Below are 14,569 nucleotides of genomic sequence, written 5' to 3'. Positions count from 1 at the left end.
CTTTTTCTATTATCTCTATCTACATCTCTCTCTTCCTATTTGTTTCCCTTTATCCAATAACGTGAAATGAATTACTATTCAGAGACATTTACCGTAAAGGACTGAATTAACCGATTGGTTCAACTAATTGAGTTACCGAAGATCTTCAGGTAGAGAGAAAGTATTTATGGTAAAACTTCGATTATAATAGTATAGTATCTCCTTAAGGTGAATTTCTAAAGCCTCGAGGGAATAAAATAATTAGATAGGAGCTCTTGTGAAAACTCGCTCTCGCACGATATATCCTCGAAAAAGGTTACCTCGTCCAGAAGTTTATACGGGAGCCGATTGAATCGGTCTCTTAGGGCAAAAAGGGGAGACCGGGCAAAACAAAGGGACTCGCCTGGAATCTCTATCCTCGCGCGCGCGCGCGCGCGCTCGGCCTTTAGAGAGAAAGAAAGAGAGAGAGAGAGAGAGAAAATGGGAAGAAGAGGGAGACGTTGGTGATCATGGTGGTGATGGTGGTGATGGTGGTGATGGTGGTGGTGGTGGTGGTGGTGGTGGTGGTGGTGGTGGTGGTGGTGGTGGTGGTGGTGGTGATGGTGATCGTGAAGGAGGGATAGAGCAAACCCAATGGAAGGAGGAGAACTGAGGTCGAGCCGGAGTCGAGAGAACCAAAGTGGCCTCACGGAAAAAAGACCTTGACTGTGTAACGTGTATGTGTAGACACGATATCTAAGTATGTGTGAGCACGCTGCTCTCGAGACCTGGATGGCTGCTGCAGGACGAACCAGCCGCCAACGGCTAAAAACCTAATTAGATGTCATAATTATATCCAGTGGTGCTCAACCTTCGACAACCATACTTTCCCTCTTGTTCTTTTCCCATCCCTTTTGTTCTTCCTTCTTTTTCCATTTTTATTCTCTTCCTATCTTTATGTGTGTGTTTTTTTTTATTTATTTATTTATTCATTTATTTATTTATCTATTTATTTATTTATCTCTCTTCTTTCTTCTTCTCTTTTTTCTTTTTTTTTTCCTTCTTTTTTTTTTTTTTTTTTTTGATATCGTACGACGTACATCGTGCATTTCGATATCTACGGCCTCGTCATTTCTGTTCTTGTGTTTTCTTTTTTTTTTTCCTTTCTTCTTTTTCGAATAGGTAATAGGAATGAGCTTTTTCGTGTTTACCCCCCGTCCCGCTCCTCACCCTCTCATTCACTTAAAGTATGTAATGAACGTTTCACGTCAACGAGGGTATATTTATCCGGCTATATCAGAGATATTATATCGAATTCATGCCATTAATTCTATATTATTAAACGAACAATTCTTATGTATTTTGTCAATATAATCTTGAATATTATTTAATTAGGACCATTATAGTTAGATTCGTCGAATTTGGAAAATTTCGCTTGAGTAATCTTATTTAATACGGTAAAGTATGAATTTGTTGAAAAAAAAAAAAAAAAAAAAAAAAAAATTAAAAAAAGAATAGAGTGAGAGAGAGAGAGAGAGAGAGAGAGAGAGAAAGAGAGAGAAAAAAAGAATTATGAAAGATGCACGTGGATGTCAACGCACATATACATAGAAGTGAACGCATATACACGTACGAAAAAGAAAAATATATGATACGCGTTTTTGGAATATTACTATTATACGGCACGCAGCGGGTGCGTACTACTTGAGTAACAGTGTGCGGCTTGAAACGAGATACTCTGCACCTCCGCGTCTCGCTGATACCACCTGTTGAGCCTTAACGTTCGAGTATTTCGTATCAAAAGCTGAGAGTAGTGTTCGTGATATGAAAGAGAGGGGAGAAAGTGAGAGAGAGAGAGAGAGAGAGAGAGAGAGAGAGAGAGGTGAATTAGTAAGGGGTCGAAGGGGCATAGGACGTCAATGACGAAAGACGATGCTCCATGAGGGAAGAAATATTATGTGAATAGAGGGGAAAAAGAGAGGGAGGGTGGGAGAGAGAGAGAGAGAGAAAGAGAGAGAGAAACAAGGAAATAAGAGCTCTTTGCTTTTATCGGGATATGTGTAATACGAAACAAGAATCAGAGAATCATTCTAAACAAACTATTAAATGAAATATGAGCAATTATTTTCCATCTCCTCGATGAAATGATAATACAAATATCAATAATAATTTTTATCATAAACTTTAAAATATAAACGTATGGTGATAATTTTTTCAAATGACATTATAACGATAAATAATAAAACGATATTGTTAATATCTTCAAAGGAATTACAAGAGAAAAATTTCATTAGAAACGTATCAATGCGATCGGTATCGTTTTTTCTTCTTTTTTTTTTTCTTTTGTTTTTTTTTGTTTGTTTTTTTTTGTTTGTTTTTTTTTTTTTTTTGTTTTTTTTTTCGTGAAAACAATCCCTCATTCGTTCTTCGATCGAGGATAAAGAAATTCCAATGAAAAAAAAGTTCGATCAAGATCATTTTTATTTCAAGACCCGTTACATGAACAATATACATACACGCATTATATTCGCACGATCGAAGGATGATAATTAATAAAGCGAAAGAATCAAAAAAAAAAAAAAAAAAAAAAAAAAAAACAAACAAAGAAACGAAAATGAAAGATAAATGGAGAAAAGAGAATCGAATATTTTTGCGAATTCACCTGAAATGATATGGCAAAAAAATTATACTAAAAATCAATGATAATTAAAGTATTATTCGTTATTCGTAAAATATAAGATTATGAATGAACCAGCAAGAGTAAGATTTATGGAAAAGTAATGGTACCTACATACACACACGCAATTAAATATGTGTGTGTGTGTGTATATATATGTGTCGACACCTGTCATTTTAAGGGAACATATAAAGGGTGAAATGTCGGATCTAAGGGAGTCCTTACATTTCATGGAGAGTTAGCAACGTTGTTGTTGTAAGGGCTGCTCTCGATGAAACCCTTCGGCCAAATCACTCTTAAACGTAATGCCGCCACCTGTTGCTCGTAAACCTGCGATGTCGGGGAGGTATCGTCGCACAAGGGGTTCTCCATTCGATCTTTTAAAAATAATCTCTTTAAGATGAATATCTTTCAATTGTAATTAAAAGTCAATGAAATTTTAACATTAATATAAAAATTATTATTAAATAATAGAAAACGTGTAACAGGTAATTGGATATAACTGAATGACTTGTTTCTTAAGATTAAACTTTCTTTTTGATTGGTACTTGTCACAAAAAAAAAAAAAGAAGAAAGAAGCAAGAAAAAGAATTATTAAGAAAGAAAAAGAAAAAAAGGAAAGAAAAAAGAGAGAATAATTATTGCAAATCTTCAAATTTTTTTTCTTTTTAATTAATTCATTCCAAAAGCTTTTCTATTCCTTTTTATCATATTGAATCGATTATTAACGGATGAAACTTTCATGTATTAAAAGTTCGAACGATCGAAAATCTCCCCTATTGGTTAACAGGTTAAACGGGAAAGAGATGAAGGAGAATTAGTAATGAAAGGTGTGAAGAGTGTATATACGCATATAGTATTCTCTCAAGTAGTAGGCGCCTTTAAACGCACAAAGTGTCTGTTTGATCAATGACAGTGATCAATAATTCATCTGCAAATCGATCCTAAGATACCTGGGAGTTCTCCGTACAATTTATACATCGGCATAACACACCGGTTGTTTCAATCTCTTCTCTTAGAGTTAACTCGATCCCTCTTAACCAAAACTCGTTTCCTATCCTATCCTATCCTATACTACCTTATTTTATCCATGACCATGTGCAATTTAATAAACGAAAATCTATCGCTATCTAAAGTAGTTCACAAGAAATATACATTCGTCGTTATTATCGATCAAAGAACATTGATTGATATAAAAAAATAAATAAATAAATAAATAAAAACACACATAAATAAAAAAGGAAGAAGAAGAAGGAAGAAGAAGAAAGAAAGAAAGAAAGAAAGAAAGAAAGAAATCGTGAGGAAGGAGAGTACATCGAAAGTTATAAGAAAGAATGAAAAAGAAAAAAAAGAAAGAATATTTTAACAATAATCGCAGAGACAAAACGAAATGAAATGAAACGAAACGAAATGAAATGAAACGAAATGAAAGTTAAGTCCCGTAGTATGGAATAAAGTTTTTCGACGATGTAACGAAGAAAAGTGCGGCCCTGGCGCAGCCTCCTGTCGTGGACCGGTTCAAAAATACCTCGGATGCCCGCGCTGCAGGCGACGGGCCTTTGGGGTAACAGAGTAGAGTTCTCTTAGTGGGAAAGAAAGAGATAGATACGTGTACACGCACACGTCTACGATAATGGAGAGAAAGAAAGAGAGAAAGAAAGAGAGAGACAGAAAAAGACGTAAAGATAGATAGAGAGAGAGAGAGAGAGAAAGACAGAGAAAGAGAGAAGATTCTCTAGAAAGAGAAAGAGAGACAGAAAAAGACGTAAAGATAGAAAGAGAGACAGAGACAGAGAAAGAGAGAGAGAGAGAGAGAGAGAGCAAAGAAGGGGTAATAGAGAGAATCTTATCTTTGTGTGCGTATGTGTGTATGTATGTATGTATGTGTGTGTGAGAGAGAAAGAGGGACATAGATAGATAGAGAGAAAAAGAAAGATATATATATATATATATATATATATATATATATATATAAAAAAGAAAGAGAAGGTAAACTTGTGAACGCTTGTGAAAGAGATAGAAAGAGTTAATGCTCTCTCTCTCTCTCTCTTTCTTTTTCAGGAGCGCGCGCGCGCTTGCTCTCCCTCTCTCTCTCTCTCTTTCTCGTACGCACGTGTATGCGACGAAGGGGGTTTCGATCGGCGAGTAGCGGCAGAACGCGTCTTTATTATACGAATGGTCGAAGGAGAACCCACCGACCAGGTCTTCTTCCTCCGGATGATGTTGTACTCACGACTCGCTCGTGCAACTCGTGCCTACACACCTACTCGTTTGGCCTTCTCCTTCTATATACGCGAACCGTGATAAACCTCGATTGGGAGTTTACGACGCGCCGTACGGAAGGAAATCGTTCGGATGATCATACTTATCCCTTTTCATATATGTATATATATATATATATATATATATACATATATATGTATGTATGTCGATTGATGTTAAAAAGGGACTATCTTCTTCTGAATCTCGATCTTTCTTTTTCTTATATTCTTTTTATTATTTTTTCATTTTCTTTCCAATAGGAACGATTTAATGATTTATCGATGATCAGGTATAATGCTAAATTGGAATGAAGATAGATTAAGTCCTTTCGTTTCTTTCTAATTACCGTTGAATTCGATAATTAACGATAAAAATATCTGAACTAGGCTAATCTCTTAATAAATGTCTTTTTTTTCTCTCTATCCCTCTCTATCTCTCTCTCTCTCTCTCTCTCTACCTTTCTACCCCTGGTGGGATCGAACGCAAAAAAAACCGATTTTATTGACGATTAGGAATAACGATTGGGAAAGAGATGACGTAGGTTAAAACTAATCAACTCTAATCGACCAATGGATTAAAGTTGTTTCGCTTTTTTTTCCCCCTCTTTTCATATTTCTTTTTTTTTTCCTCCGTTGCATTTGGAATTACTTAAACAGTCTGCATAATAGCCGAGGCAAATATCTGAGCTAAATCTAATCTCATGATAAATTAACTTTGTTTTTTTCCTTTTCTTCTCGTTTTTCTTTTTTTTTTTTTTTTGTTTTTTTTTTTTTTTTTTATTGACGATTAGCAAAATAACGATTAGGGATAACTTATTAGGAAAGAGATGACCTAGATAAAAACTAATCGACCAATGGATTAACTCATTTCGTTTCGTTTCGTTTCGTTTCGTTTCTTGCCTTTGCATTCGAAATTACTTAAACAGTCTATATAATAGAAAAGTAAAATATTTAATTGAATTTCATAACAACTGACTTTATTCATAGTGTTTAATATGTTCGAGACGTGCAATGAATAATCAATGATTAAGATCGATCATTAATACATTTTTAAAGATTAAAAAGTATATAACGATAGATCAGATTTGACTTGGTTTGTCATCGTGAATAATGACTGATTCGTGATTGAATTCGAAAAAAAAAAAAAGAAAAAAAAGGAATCCTTTAGCATCCACGTGCAAAATTAAATATCTTAAATTTGAATTAAAACGATATCGTCAATTAAAACAAACGACATATTTCTTCGCTCGATTCACATCTTGAAAAATTTTCTTTCTATTCCTTCCTAATTCTCTAAAATACATTTTGTCCGATTGTATATTGCGTGCGAGCATCAAAAAAAAAAAAAAAACAAAGAAAAACAAAAAAAACCAAAAACCTAAAAAGAAAAAGCAAAAGAAGGAGAAAACGAACAAAAAGAAAAAAAAAGAAAAAAGAAAAAAGAAAAAAAGGAAATGAGAAAATAAGTAATCGAAGAAACGAAAGTTGAAAATAATCCTTCTCGAAGGAATTCATGTCTTCGGCATCAGAAGGAAAAGGAATCTTGATTATAGTTAGCGGATTATATCTGAGATTGTTAAGGAAAGGTAGTGGGTAGGAATAGAGGGAGGTAAAGAAGAAGAAGAAGAAGGAGGAGGTGGATGAGAAGGAGGATGAGAAGAAGAAGGAGGACATTGGTAGAGAGGATCGTTGGACACGTCGTGGTAGGTTCGCGATCTTGCTCTTGGAAAAGCAAAGGTAAAGGAGATGAAGAAGTCGCGCGACTCGGTTTGCCAATGTTAAAGTCGGTGAACCTCGGGATGCTGCCAAGCGAGAACCATTAGTCGGCCGATGGAAAGGACCAATAAAAGGCCCTCCGCTGCCGTCGGTCCAGCGACCATAAAGTCGTAGAATTCCTTGTTATGTGGCCGGCGTGAGACTCGTCAGAGACACGCATAAGTGGGAGGGAGATATTCGACGCGTTAAAGAAGGAAAAAGAAGAAGAAGAAAAAGAAGATAAAGAAAAAAGTTCGTAGTGGAGATGGTGGTGGAGTTTGTAGATACAAGAGAGAGAGAAAGAGAGAGAGAAAAAGAGAGAGAGAGAGAGAGAGAGAGAGAGAAGCTTCCAAGTTCGAGAGCGGAAAAGGAAAAAGTTTATAAGGAGAGAAACCCGTGGAGCAAAAGACAGAAAAAGGCGTTAAGAAGGCGCGGCTCTTATAAAATCGTAGCCAGGCTCCTTTATTGGCATCGGGGCGGGAAATTATGTGTACGTTCCGCCGTGGAACCTGTTTCGGGTCGTTTCTCGCGTATAATTGGAACGTTCGGTGCGCCAGCTCCGGACATTACGTGGTCCCGCGGATTCGTTCTTCTTTTCTTTTCTTTTCTTTTCTTTACCTCTTTCTCTCGTTCTTTCTTTCTTTCTTTCTTTCTAAAGTCGAACTCTTTTAATCCTAGATCGCTAAAATTTCTGATGAAAAATAATTATATACACACTATCTACCTAGCCGACCGTATGGATATAAACCTATGGTTTCGTGGAATAAAAAAAAAAAAAAAAAAAAGAAATAATATCCTCAGGATGATTTTTTACTTCGTTCGACAATTGTCTTTCATTCTTCTTCTTCTTCTTCTTCTTCTTCTTCTTTTTTATTTATTTCTAATCGAATAATCGATAATTAACGAATGAAAATATTACAAAAAGAAAAATATTCACAAGTATAATCCTATCGTAGGATTGCCGAAGTAATCGTATGATAAAGATTAAAACAAGGTCGATAAATTCGATGATAAAATTATTTCAAGATAATAAAATAATAACTGATGATTGTAAAGATGAAAGGAAAGATAAATAAATGAAACAAACGAAAAAAAAAAAGAAAAGAAAAGGAAAGAAAAGAAAGAAAAAAGAAGCAAACAAAAAATTTAAACGATTAGATGAAATACGGGTGTAGACGTTGATACGACACGGATTAAAATCCTTTTCCACCTACACACATACACACATACACACACTCTCTCTCTCTCTCTCTCTCTCTCTCTTTCATACTCTTTCTAGATCTTTCTCTAATTCCTTCCTTTTTTGACTACCCTCCGTACCCCTACCCAACCCTTTACCCAACTGACACCCCATCCTCTTCGCCTTTTATGTGCTTTGCTCTCTTTTTCTCCTGTCAAAACCTTCTACCCGTCTACGCGCTTCTTTCTACTCGCTCATTCCTGTACGTGAATCGTGTACGCGCGTAACCGGAGAACTGAGCGTCGACTTTCGACGCTAAAATATCGCCGGCGATTTATATCGCCGGAAGAAGGGTGGGACGACACGTCACAGGGCTGCGTCGTGGACATCGCCAACTTCGACGTATATATGTATGCGAGAAGGATGCAACTCTTTTTTTGTGTTTTTTTTTTTTTTCTTTTTTTACTTTCTTTTCTTTTTTCGTCTTAACGACAAAAACCTCCCCCAACCCCTCCCAATCAAGATCCTTCGGGGACGAGATGATCGATTTGATTTATTCCTTCTTTTTTTTTTTTTGTTTTGACTTCATCTTTCCGTATTTTTTCTTTCCTTATCTTCTTTTCTTTTTTTTTTTTTTTGTTTTGTTTTTTTTCTTTAAGGACTTTTCAGATATCCGACTATTTGCCTATGTCATCGTTGTATGTTAAAACATACAACGATTATATATATTTTCGTTTTTTGTTTCGATAAAATATTAATAATAATTATTATGATATGTTATGGATTATTAGCAAATAAATCTTGATTAAAATGAGATAGATCTTGATTATGAATTATGATTATTATGATGTAAATTTTGATCTATTTATAATATGATATCTATTATGTTATTAATGAATAATATCGTAAGAAATGTTCTAAGAAGAAGAAGAAGAAGAAGAAGAAGAAAAAGAAAAAAAGAAAATAGTAAAGACAAGTAAAAAATGTCCATACTATAGGACATTTTTTTCTTTTTTTCCCCCCCAAGCGAATTTTTCGTGAAAGAAATAATCCTCTCCCGCCGGGAGGTTAATCGAACGTGACAGGACTCCTCTTTCGCGTATGTCTGACACGTACCGTTTCCTTCTCACTTCCCTTTATTCTGGTCGCGCGCATCGACGTCTAAAAATACACTACATTCGTATTTTTTCACGTAATACGAATAAACAAGTCGGTCACCCACCTTTTGTAAATGAGAAAAAAGGAAAGTCTGCCAAAGGAAACGTCAAAGATATGGGATACTCACCTGAAACAAAAATAACAATTGTATCGATAAGATTAATCGAACATGACAATACAATTATATCGTCTTACAAATCTATCAATCTTATTCCCTGATTTTGAGTCTGTTCGATCAAGAGAAAAAAAAAGAAAAAAAAAGAAAAGAAAAAAAAAAAAAGAAAAAATTTCACATGAATGAATAGATTCAAATATTAACGATAGTTTCGAGCCAATGTTGAAGGCAAGAAGAAGGAACTTTGTTAACTCTCTTAGATTTGAATAAATTTTCATAAGCAATTCTATTTCTCTTTCTCTCTTTTTCTATTTCTCTCTCTCTCTCTCTCTCTCTCTCTCTTTTTCTCTCTTCGCGAAAGGTTTAGTATTCAAAACGCCACTCGCTATACCATCCGGTGTACGGAATTCCTATTGCGATAAGACCTTCCACAGTCGCAGGACGGACGGACCCAACTTGAAGCGGTTAATGCGAGCCATTAAGGTCGATTTACATCAACCGCAAGCGTGCTCGCGCGAGCGCGCCCTCTCTCTCTCGCGCGCGCGCGCTCGTGCTCGCGCGAGCGCCAAAGAATGTCTCATCATTGAACTTAATGGACCTATTTGCACCTACCCTTTCGTACGGCACTGACTCTCCACTAACAAGACCTCGGTCGTAATCTTTGAGAATTTCTCCCTTCTAATGTTATTCTCCATAATATTGCATTTAAATTTTACTCTGAATGTTTTTCTTTTTTTTTTTTTCTTTTTTGTTTTTTTTTTCTTTTATTTTTGGTATTTTTTTGTATTCGAAAATTTTCAACGATCGTCCATCTCGTTTATCATGAAAAACTTCTTTCAATTCTAAACAATGATTAATTATCTATAACGCTTTGATACGCGTGTAAATAACGCTGTGTGTCTTAATCGAGTATTTTTTTTTTTTTAATTACAAATTTCCATATTAACTCGTTGAATTATCAATACAATATAATACACACTATACTATAATATTTTTATATTTATTTATTTACTTTTCTTCTAATTATTAGAAGAAGTTTCGAGTCTTTCTTTTCGTTTCTTTTTTCTCTTCTTTTTTCTTTTTTTTTTTTTTTTTTTTTTTGTTTCTAACATTAACAAAAAAATTGAAATTACAAAGTCGACTCAAGCGTTCAATTTTTCTTCTCCCCTCCTCTCGAATACTTTTATTTCGAAAAATTAACTGAAAATATTTCATCGGCATTATTCGGAACCATCATACATCGAGTGTCGTATTTATTTATAATTTTGATAATACGTTCCCGATTATAAAGACGTCCATTGTCTAATGTAATTAACGAGACTCGAGATGTCTCGTTTCTTCTTTACACTTGGCGATTTCAAACTTGGCTTGAAATAACGAAGAACATAGAAAATAAAGGCTACGTGCGTCGGGCACGAGTTATGGCGGGCTTGTTGCTCCATTGCTCGTCTCGAAGAGACGAGAGAGACGAGAGAGACGAGAGAGAGAGAGAGAGAGAGAGAGAGAGAGAGAGAGAGAGAAACGACGCCTTGGAAATATGCCGGGCTATTTAAATTTATTAATTGAGCGATATCAATGAACCCTAAGCCAACAGTACTCTCATTGAATTCACTCGAACTAAAGTGCGTTTGAGATAACTCCGTCCGACAAATTCTTTTGCATCCTCCTGCAATCGTTCTAACTCCCCTGGATCATTAATCTTCGAAATATATATTTTATTTTTTTTTTTTTTTTTTTTTCAAAAAATCGCACAACTTTTTCTTTAATTTTTCTTTTCCATTCCTTTCTTTTCTCTCTCTCTCTCTCTCTCTCTCTCTCTCTCTCTCTCTTTCTCTCTCAGCACGACTTCTATCCGACAGTTTTCTTATTTCTTTTTTTTTTTCTTTTTTTTTATATAACCAACAAAAAAAAAGAAACAAAAAAAGAAGAAAAAGCAGAAGAAAATCTAAACGAAATTACAACAATCGTCTTGATAATTATAATAAGTAATGATTTTTGATATTGTTTCTAATAGTATACTATGGTGATCTGCAAAAATGAGAGGAAAAAAAGAGACGACAATTAATTGTCTGATTTAAAATCGATCATACAATATAGTTTGAATCTGTATCGAGAATGCACTATACACATATACGGGTACGAGCTGTCGAGGCGACTTGATTATTAGCGGACCAATCATTTTAATGGGTAATGTCGAGGGCGACCGATAACCCCGCGTGATAAAAGGACCGCTTCTTCTCGCGACCGATCAAACATTGTGGCATGACGACTGTAGGATAAAGAGAGAAAACAATATCGGATCTTAATACCTTTTATATAAATTCATCTTTGAATTGACGATACTTTTGTTTATATAACATCATAATTTTCTAATTTCATTAAAATACATTAAAGTACAAATATAATTGTCATTTAATTTATTAAATAATAAATGAAAATTGTACGCCTATAATAAATATATAAATGTAATGAAAGGAAAAAAAAGTAACTTCGTTATGAATTATAAGAAATTTTAAAATAGTGTATCTGAGGAAGAATAGAAAAAAAAAAAACAAAAAAAAAACGGGAAAAGTAAAGAAACAAAAAGAATTTACGAGGCAATGCGAACGAGCTCGGTCAAAAAATTTTGTTTCCAACGGCAACAAAGTCACGAAAACGAAAAAAAGGACGAAAGAAACATAAAAAAAAAGGAAAAAAAACAAAAGAAAAAGAAAAAGAAGAAGCAGAAAAAGAGTTATAATGAAAAAGAAAGAAGAGAGACAGAAAGAGAAAACGAGGCCACCCACAATTTGACAAATGAATGGACCTTAGCTAGAGCGCCAACAAGTGCTTGGTAGGAGAGATAATAAAAGGGAAGAAAAAAAAACAAAAAAGAAGCAAAAATATTAAAAAAAAAAAAAAAAAAAAAAAAAAAGCAAAGAAAAGAAAAAAAAAGAAAGTATGTAAGAAAGAAAGAATGAACGAACGAACGAACGAACGAACGAACGAACGAACGAATGAAAGAAAGAGGTAAAGAAGACGTAGTGAAAATCTTGGAGCGCCTTTTCGAGCATGAAACGCCGAAGAAGGCCTTTTTAATCCTGATTAATGCCCCTGGAAAGTCGCGTTAACGCTAATGCCAGGCAAAGAGAGAAGGGCCCCGCATATCCAATGGCCGTTCTCTATCCATCGTCCACGTCATCTCCTTCTTCATCTTTTTCTCTTTTTCTTTCTCCCTCTCTCTCTTACACACACACGTTCTCCCTTTTCATCGTCTTCATCGTCTCTTTCTGCGCTAGAAGAAATCAAGCAATTCGACTACCCCCACGCATTATTTTCCACGCAAAACTGTCCTGAGCGTTCCTTGATGTTCGCCATCTGCCAGGGAAGATTTACAAGGGACGATTTAAAATCGAATAAGAGAGTCGACGAGACGATGACACTTAAGAACTTCAAATATGTCTACTTATATATATGTGTATATATATATATATATATACATATAGAGAAAGAGAGAGAGAGAGAGAGGAGCGCACACATCCATGCGTTTGTGTATGTGTGAGAGAGAGAGAGATTGAGGATCATTAAAAAAAAAAAAAAAAAAAAGGAAAAAAAAAAAGAAAAAAGAAAAATAAAAAGGAAAACAAAAAGGATCGATTAATTTCTCGGACACGTAGGGTGGTGAACGAGTTAGGGAAGAATTCGTGAAACGAAGAGAAAGAAAAAAAAAAAAAACAAAAAAAAAAGAAAAGAAAAGAAAAGAGGAAAAAGAAACGAAAAGTAAAAAAAAGAAAAAGGATCAAGAAGGAAAAAAAGAAAGAACGAAAGGAGGAATGAAAGAGAGAAAGAAAGAATGAAAGAAAGAGAGAAAGAGAGAAAGAAAGAAAGGAAGAAAGAAAGAAAGAGAATGAATCGAAGAATCGATCGGATCGATTCAGCGAGAAACGCGGGACGAATCTTTGCGTGTGAGAGCCCCTTAAAGATCGTGACCGGCGATTGAGTTGTATCCAGCGTTTGTTAAGACCGCGAGAGGAAGAGAGGGTGAAAGGAAAGAGAGAGAGAGAGAGAGAGAGAGAGAGAGAGAGAAAGGATAAAAAAGGTCCGTAGAACGAACGAACGAGAGAGAGAGAGAGAGAGAGAGAGAGAGAGAGAGAGAGAAAGAGAGAAAGAGAAAGGTGGAGAGTCTCAATCGAGACGTACGAGGCGATGCATCATCTCCGGTGGGCAATGAATCGAACAGAGAACGAAATAGCGTTGCGTGTGCGAGAATACGAGGCGCTTTTAAAGAAGGGAAAGGGTTCGGACTGCTTAAAGAAGTAAGGAAAGAAAAAAGAAAGAAAACGAAGAAAGGTATGGGGTGTGTGACGAGGAGAGAAGAACGCCAACACGTATATGTATCTGTGTGTTTTAAAGCGAGAAAAAGAGAGAGAGAGAGAGAGAGAGAGAGAGGGTGGGACGAAGAAAGAAAGATAGAGACAAGCGCAAACGTGAGGAGAAAAGAGAGATGGAAGAGAAAAGGGTGAAAGCAGACTACAGAAAAGATTTCGTGTAAGAAGAATTCGTTTGTATGTGTTTTAAAGAGAGAAAGAGAGAGAGAGAGAGAGAGAGAGAGAGAGAGAGAGAGAGAGAGAGAGAGAGAAGGAGAAAGAAAGAGAATTTAAAGTTAGAGGGAAAGAGAAAGGGTGGAACGAAGAAAAAAGAAAGAAAGAAAGAAAGAATGAAAGAAAAAAAGGAAGGAAGGAAGGAAGGAAGATAAAAAGAGAAAAAAGATGGAAGGGTGAAAGAGAGCACGAAGAGATTTCACGTAAGAAGCCTAATATATATATATATATATATATGTATGTATGTATGTATGTATGTATGTATGTATGTATGTATGTATGTATGTATGTATGTATGTATGTATGTATGTATGTATGTATGTATGTATGTATGTATGTATGTATGTGCTTTAAAGAGACAGACAAAACCAGAGAGAAAGAGAGAGAGAGAGAAAGAGAAAGAGAAAGAGAGAGGGAAGGAAAATAAGGAACACAAAACTGAAAGAAACTAGAAGGAAGATGTAAAGAAAGGGTGAAATGAATAAAGAAAGATAGAGAGATAGACAGATATGCTGAGAAAGGGAGAAAAAGAAAGTAATAGATGGATATGTTCGGAAAAAGAGAGAAAGAGATAGAAGAGTAAAGGGTGAAGTAGAGCACGGAAAGATTTTGCGGGATCTCTCTCTCTCTCTCTCTCTCTTTCTCTTTCTCTCTTTCTCTTTTTCTTGTATGCGAGACAAAGAAGAACTCGAACGGTATATACTCTCGCGATCTCCCTGGCGCAAACCGCCTTTGAGTTGTACGCATGTACCTCGCGATTCTCTCTCTCTCTCTCTCTCTCTTTTTCTATTTCTTTCTTTCTCTCTCTCTCTCTCTCTCTCTCTCTCTGTCTCTCTTATACAAGCGTACCACACCATGTACAATTCTATTCTCTCACACGCGCGT

At 35.4% G+C, this 14,569-nt stretch overlaps 1 protein-coding gene across 1 annotated transcript in view; it reads right to left on the bottom strand.

Moving 5' to 3' along the window:
* Positions 1-8,868: 8,868 nt before the first annotated feature.
* LOC124430339 (proline-rich protein 7-like) overlaps positions 8,869-14,569 on the bottom strand; it is a 24,304-nt gene continuing 18,603 nt past the window's right edge. The window contains exon 2 of the mRNA XM_046976725.1: positions 8,869-9,116. Within this exon, the coding sequence (XP_046832681.1) occupies positions 9,113-9,116 (4 nt within the window). The 3' untranslated portion in view covers positions 8,869-9,112. The remainder of the gene's footprint in view (positions 9,117-14,569) is intronic.

This window comes from Vespa crabro, chromosome 18, assembly GCF_910589235.1.
Source record: "Vespa crabro chromosome 18, iyVesCrab1.2, whole genome shotgun sequence".
Lineage (NCBI taxonomy): Eukaryota > Metazoa > Arthropoda > Insecta > Hymenoptera > Vespidae > Vespa > Vespa crabro.
This window is presented reverse-complemented; position numbering and strand designations above follow the sequence as displayed.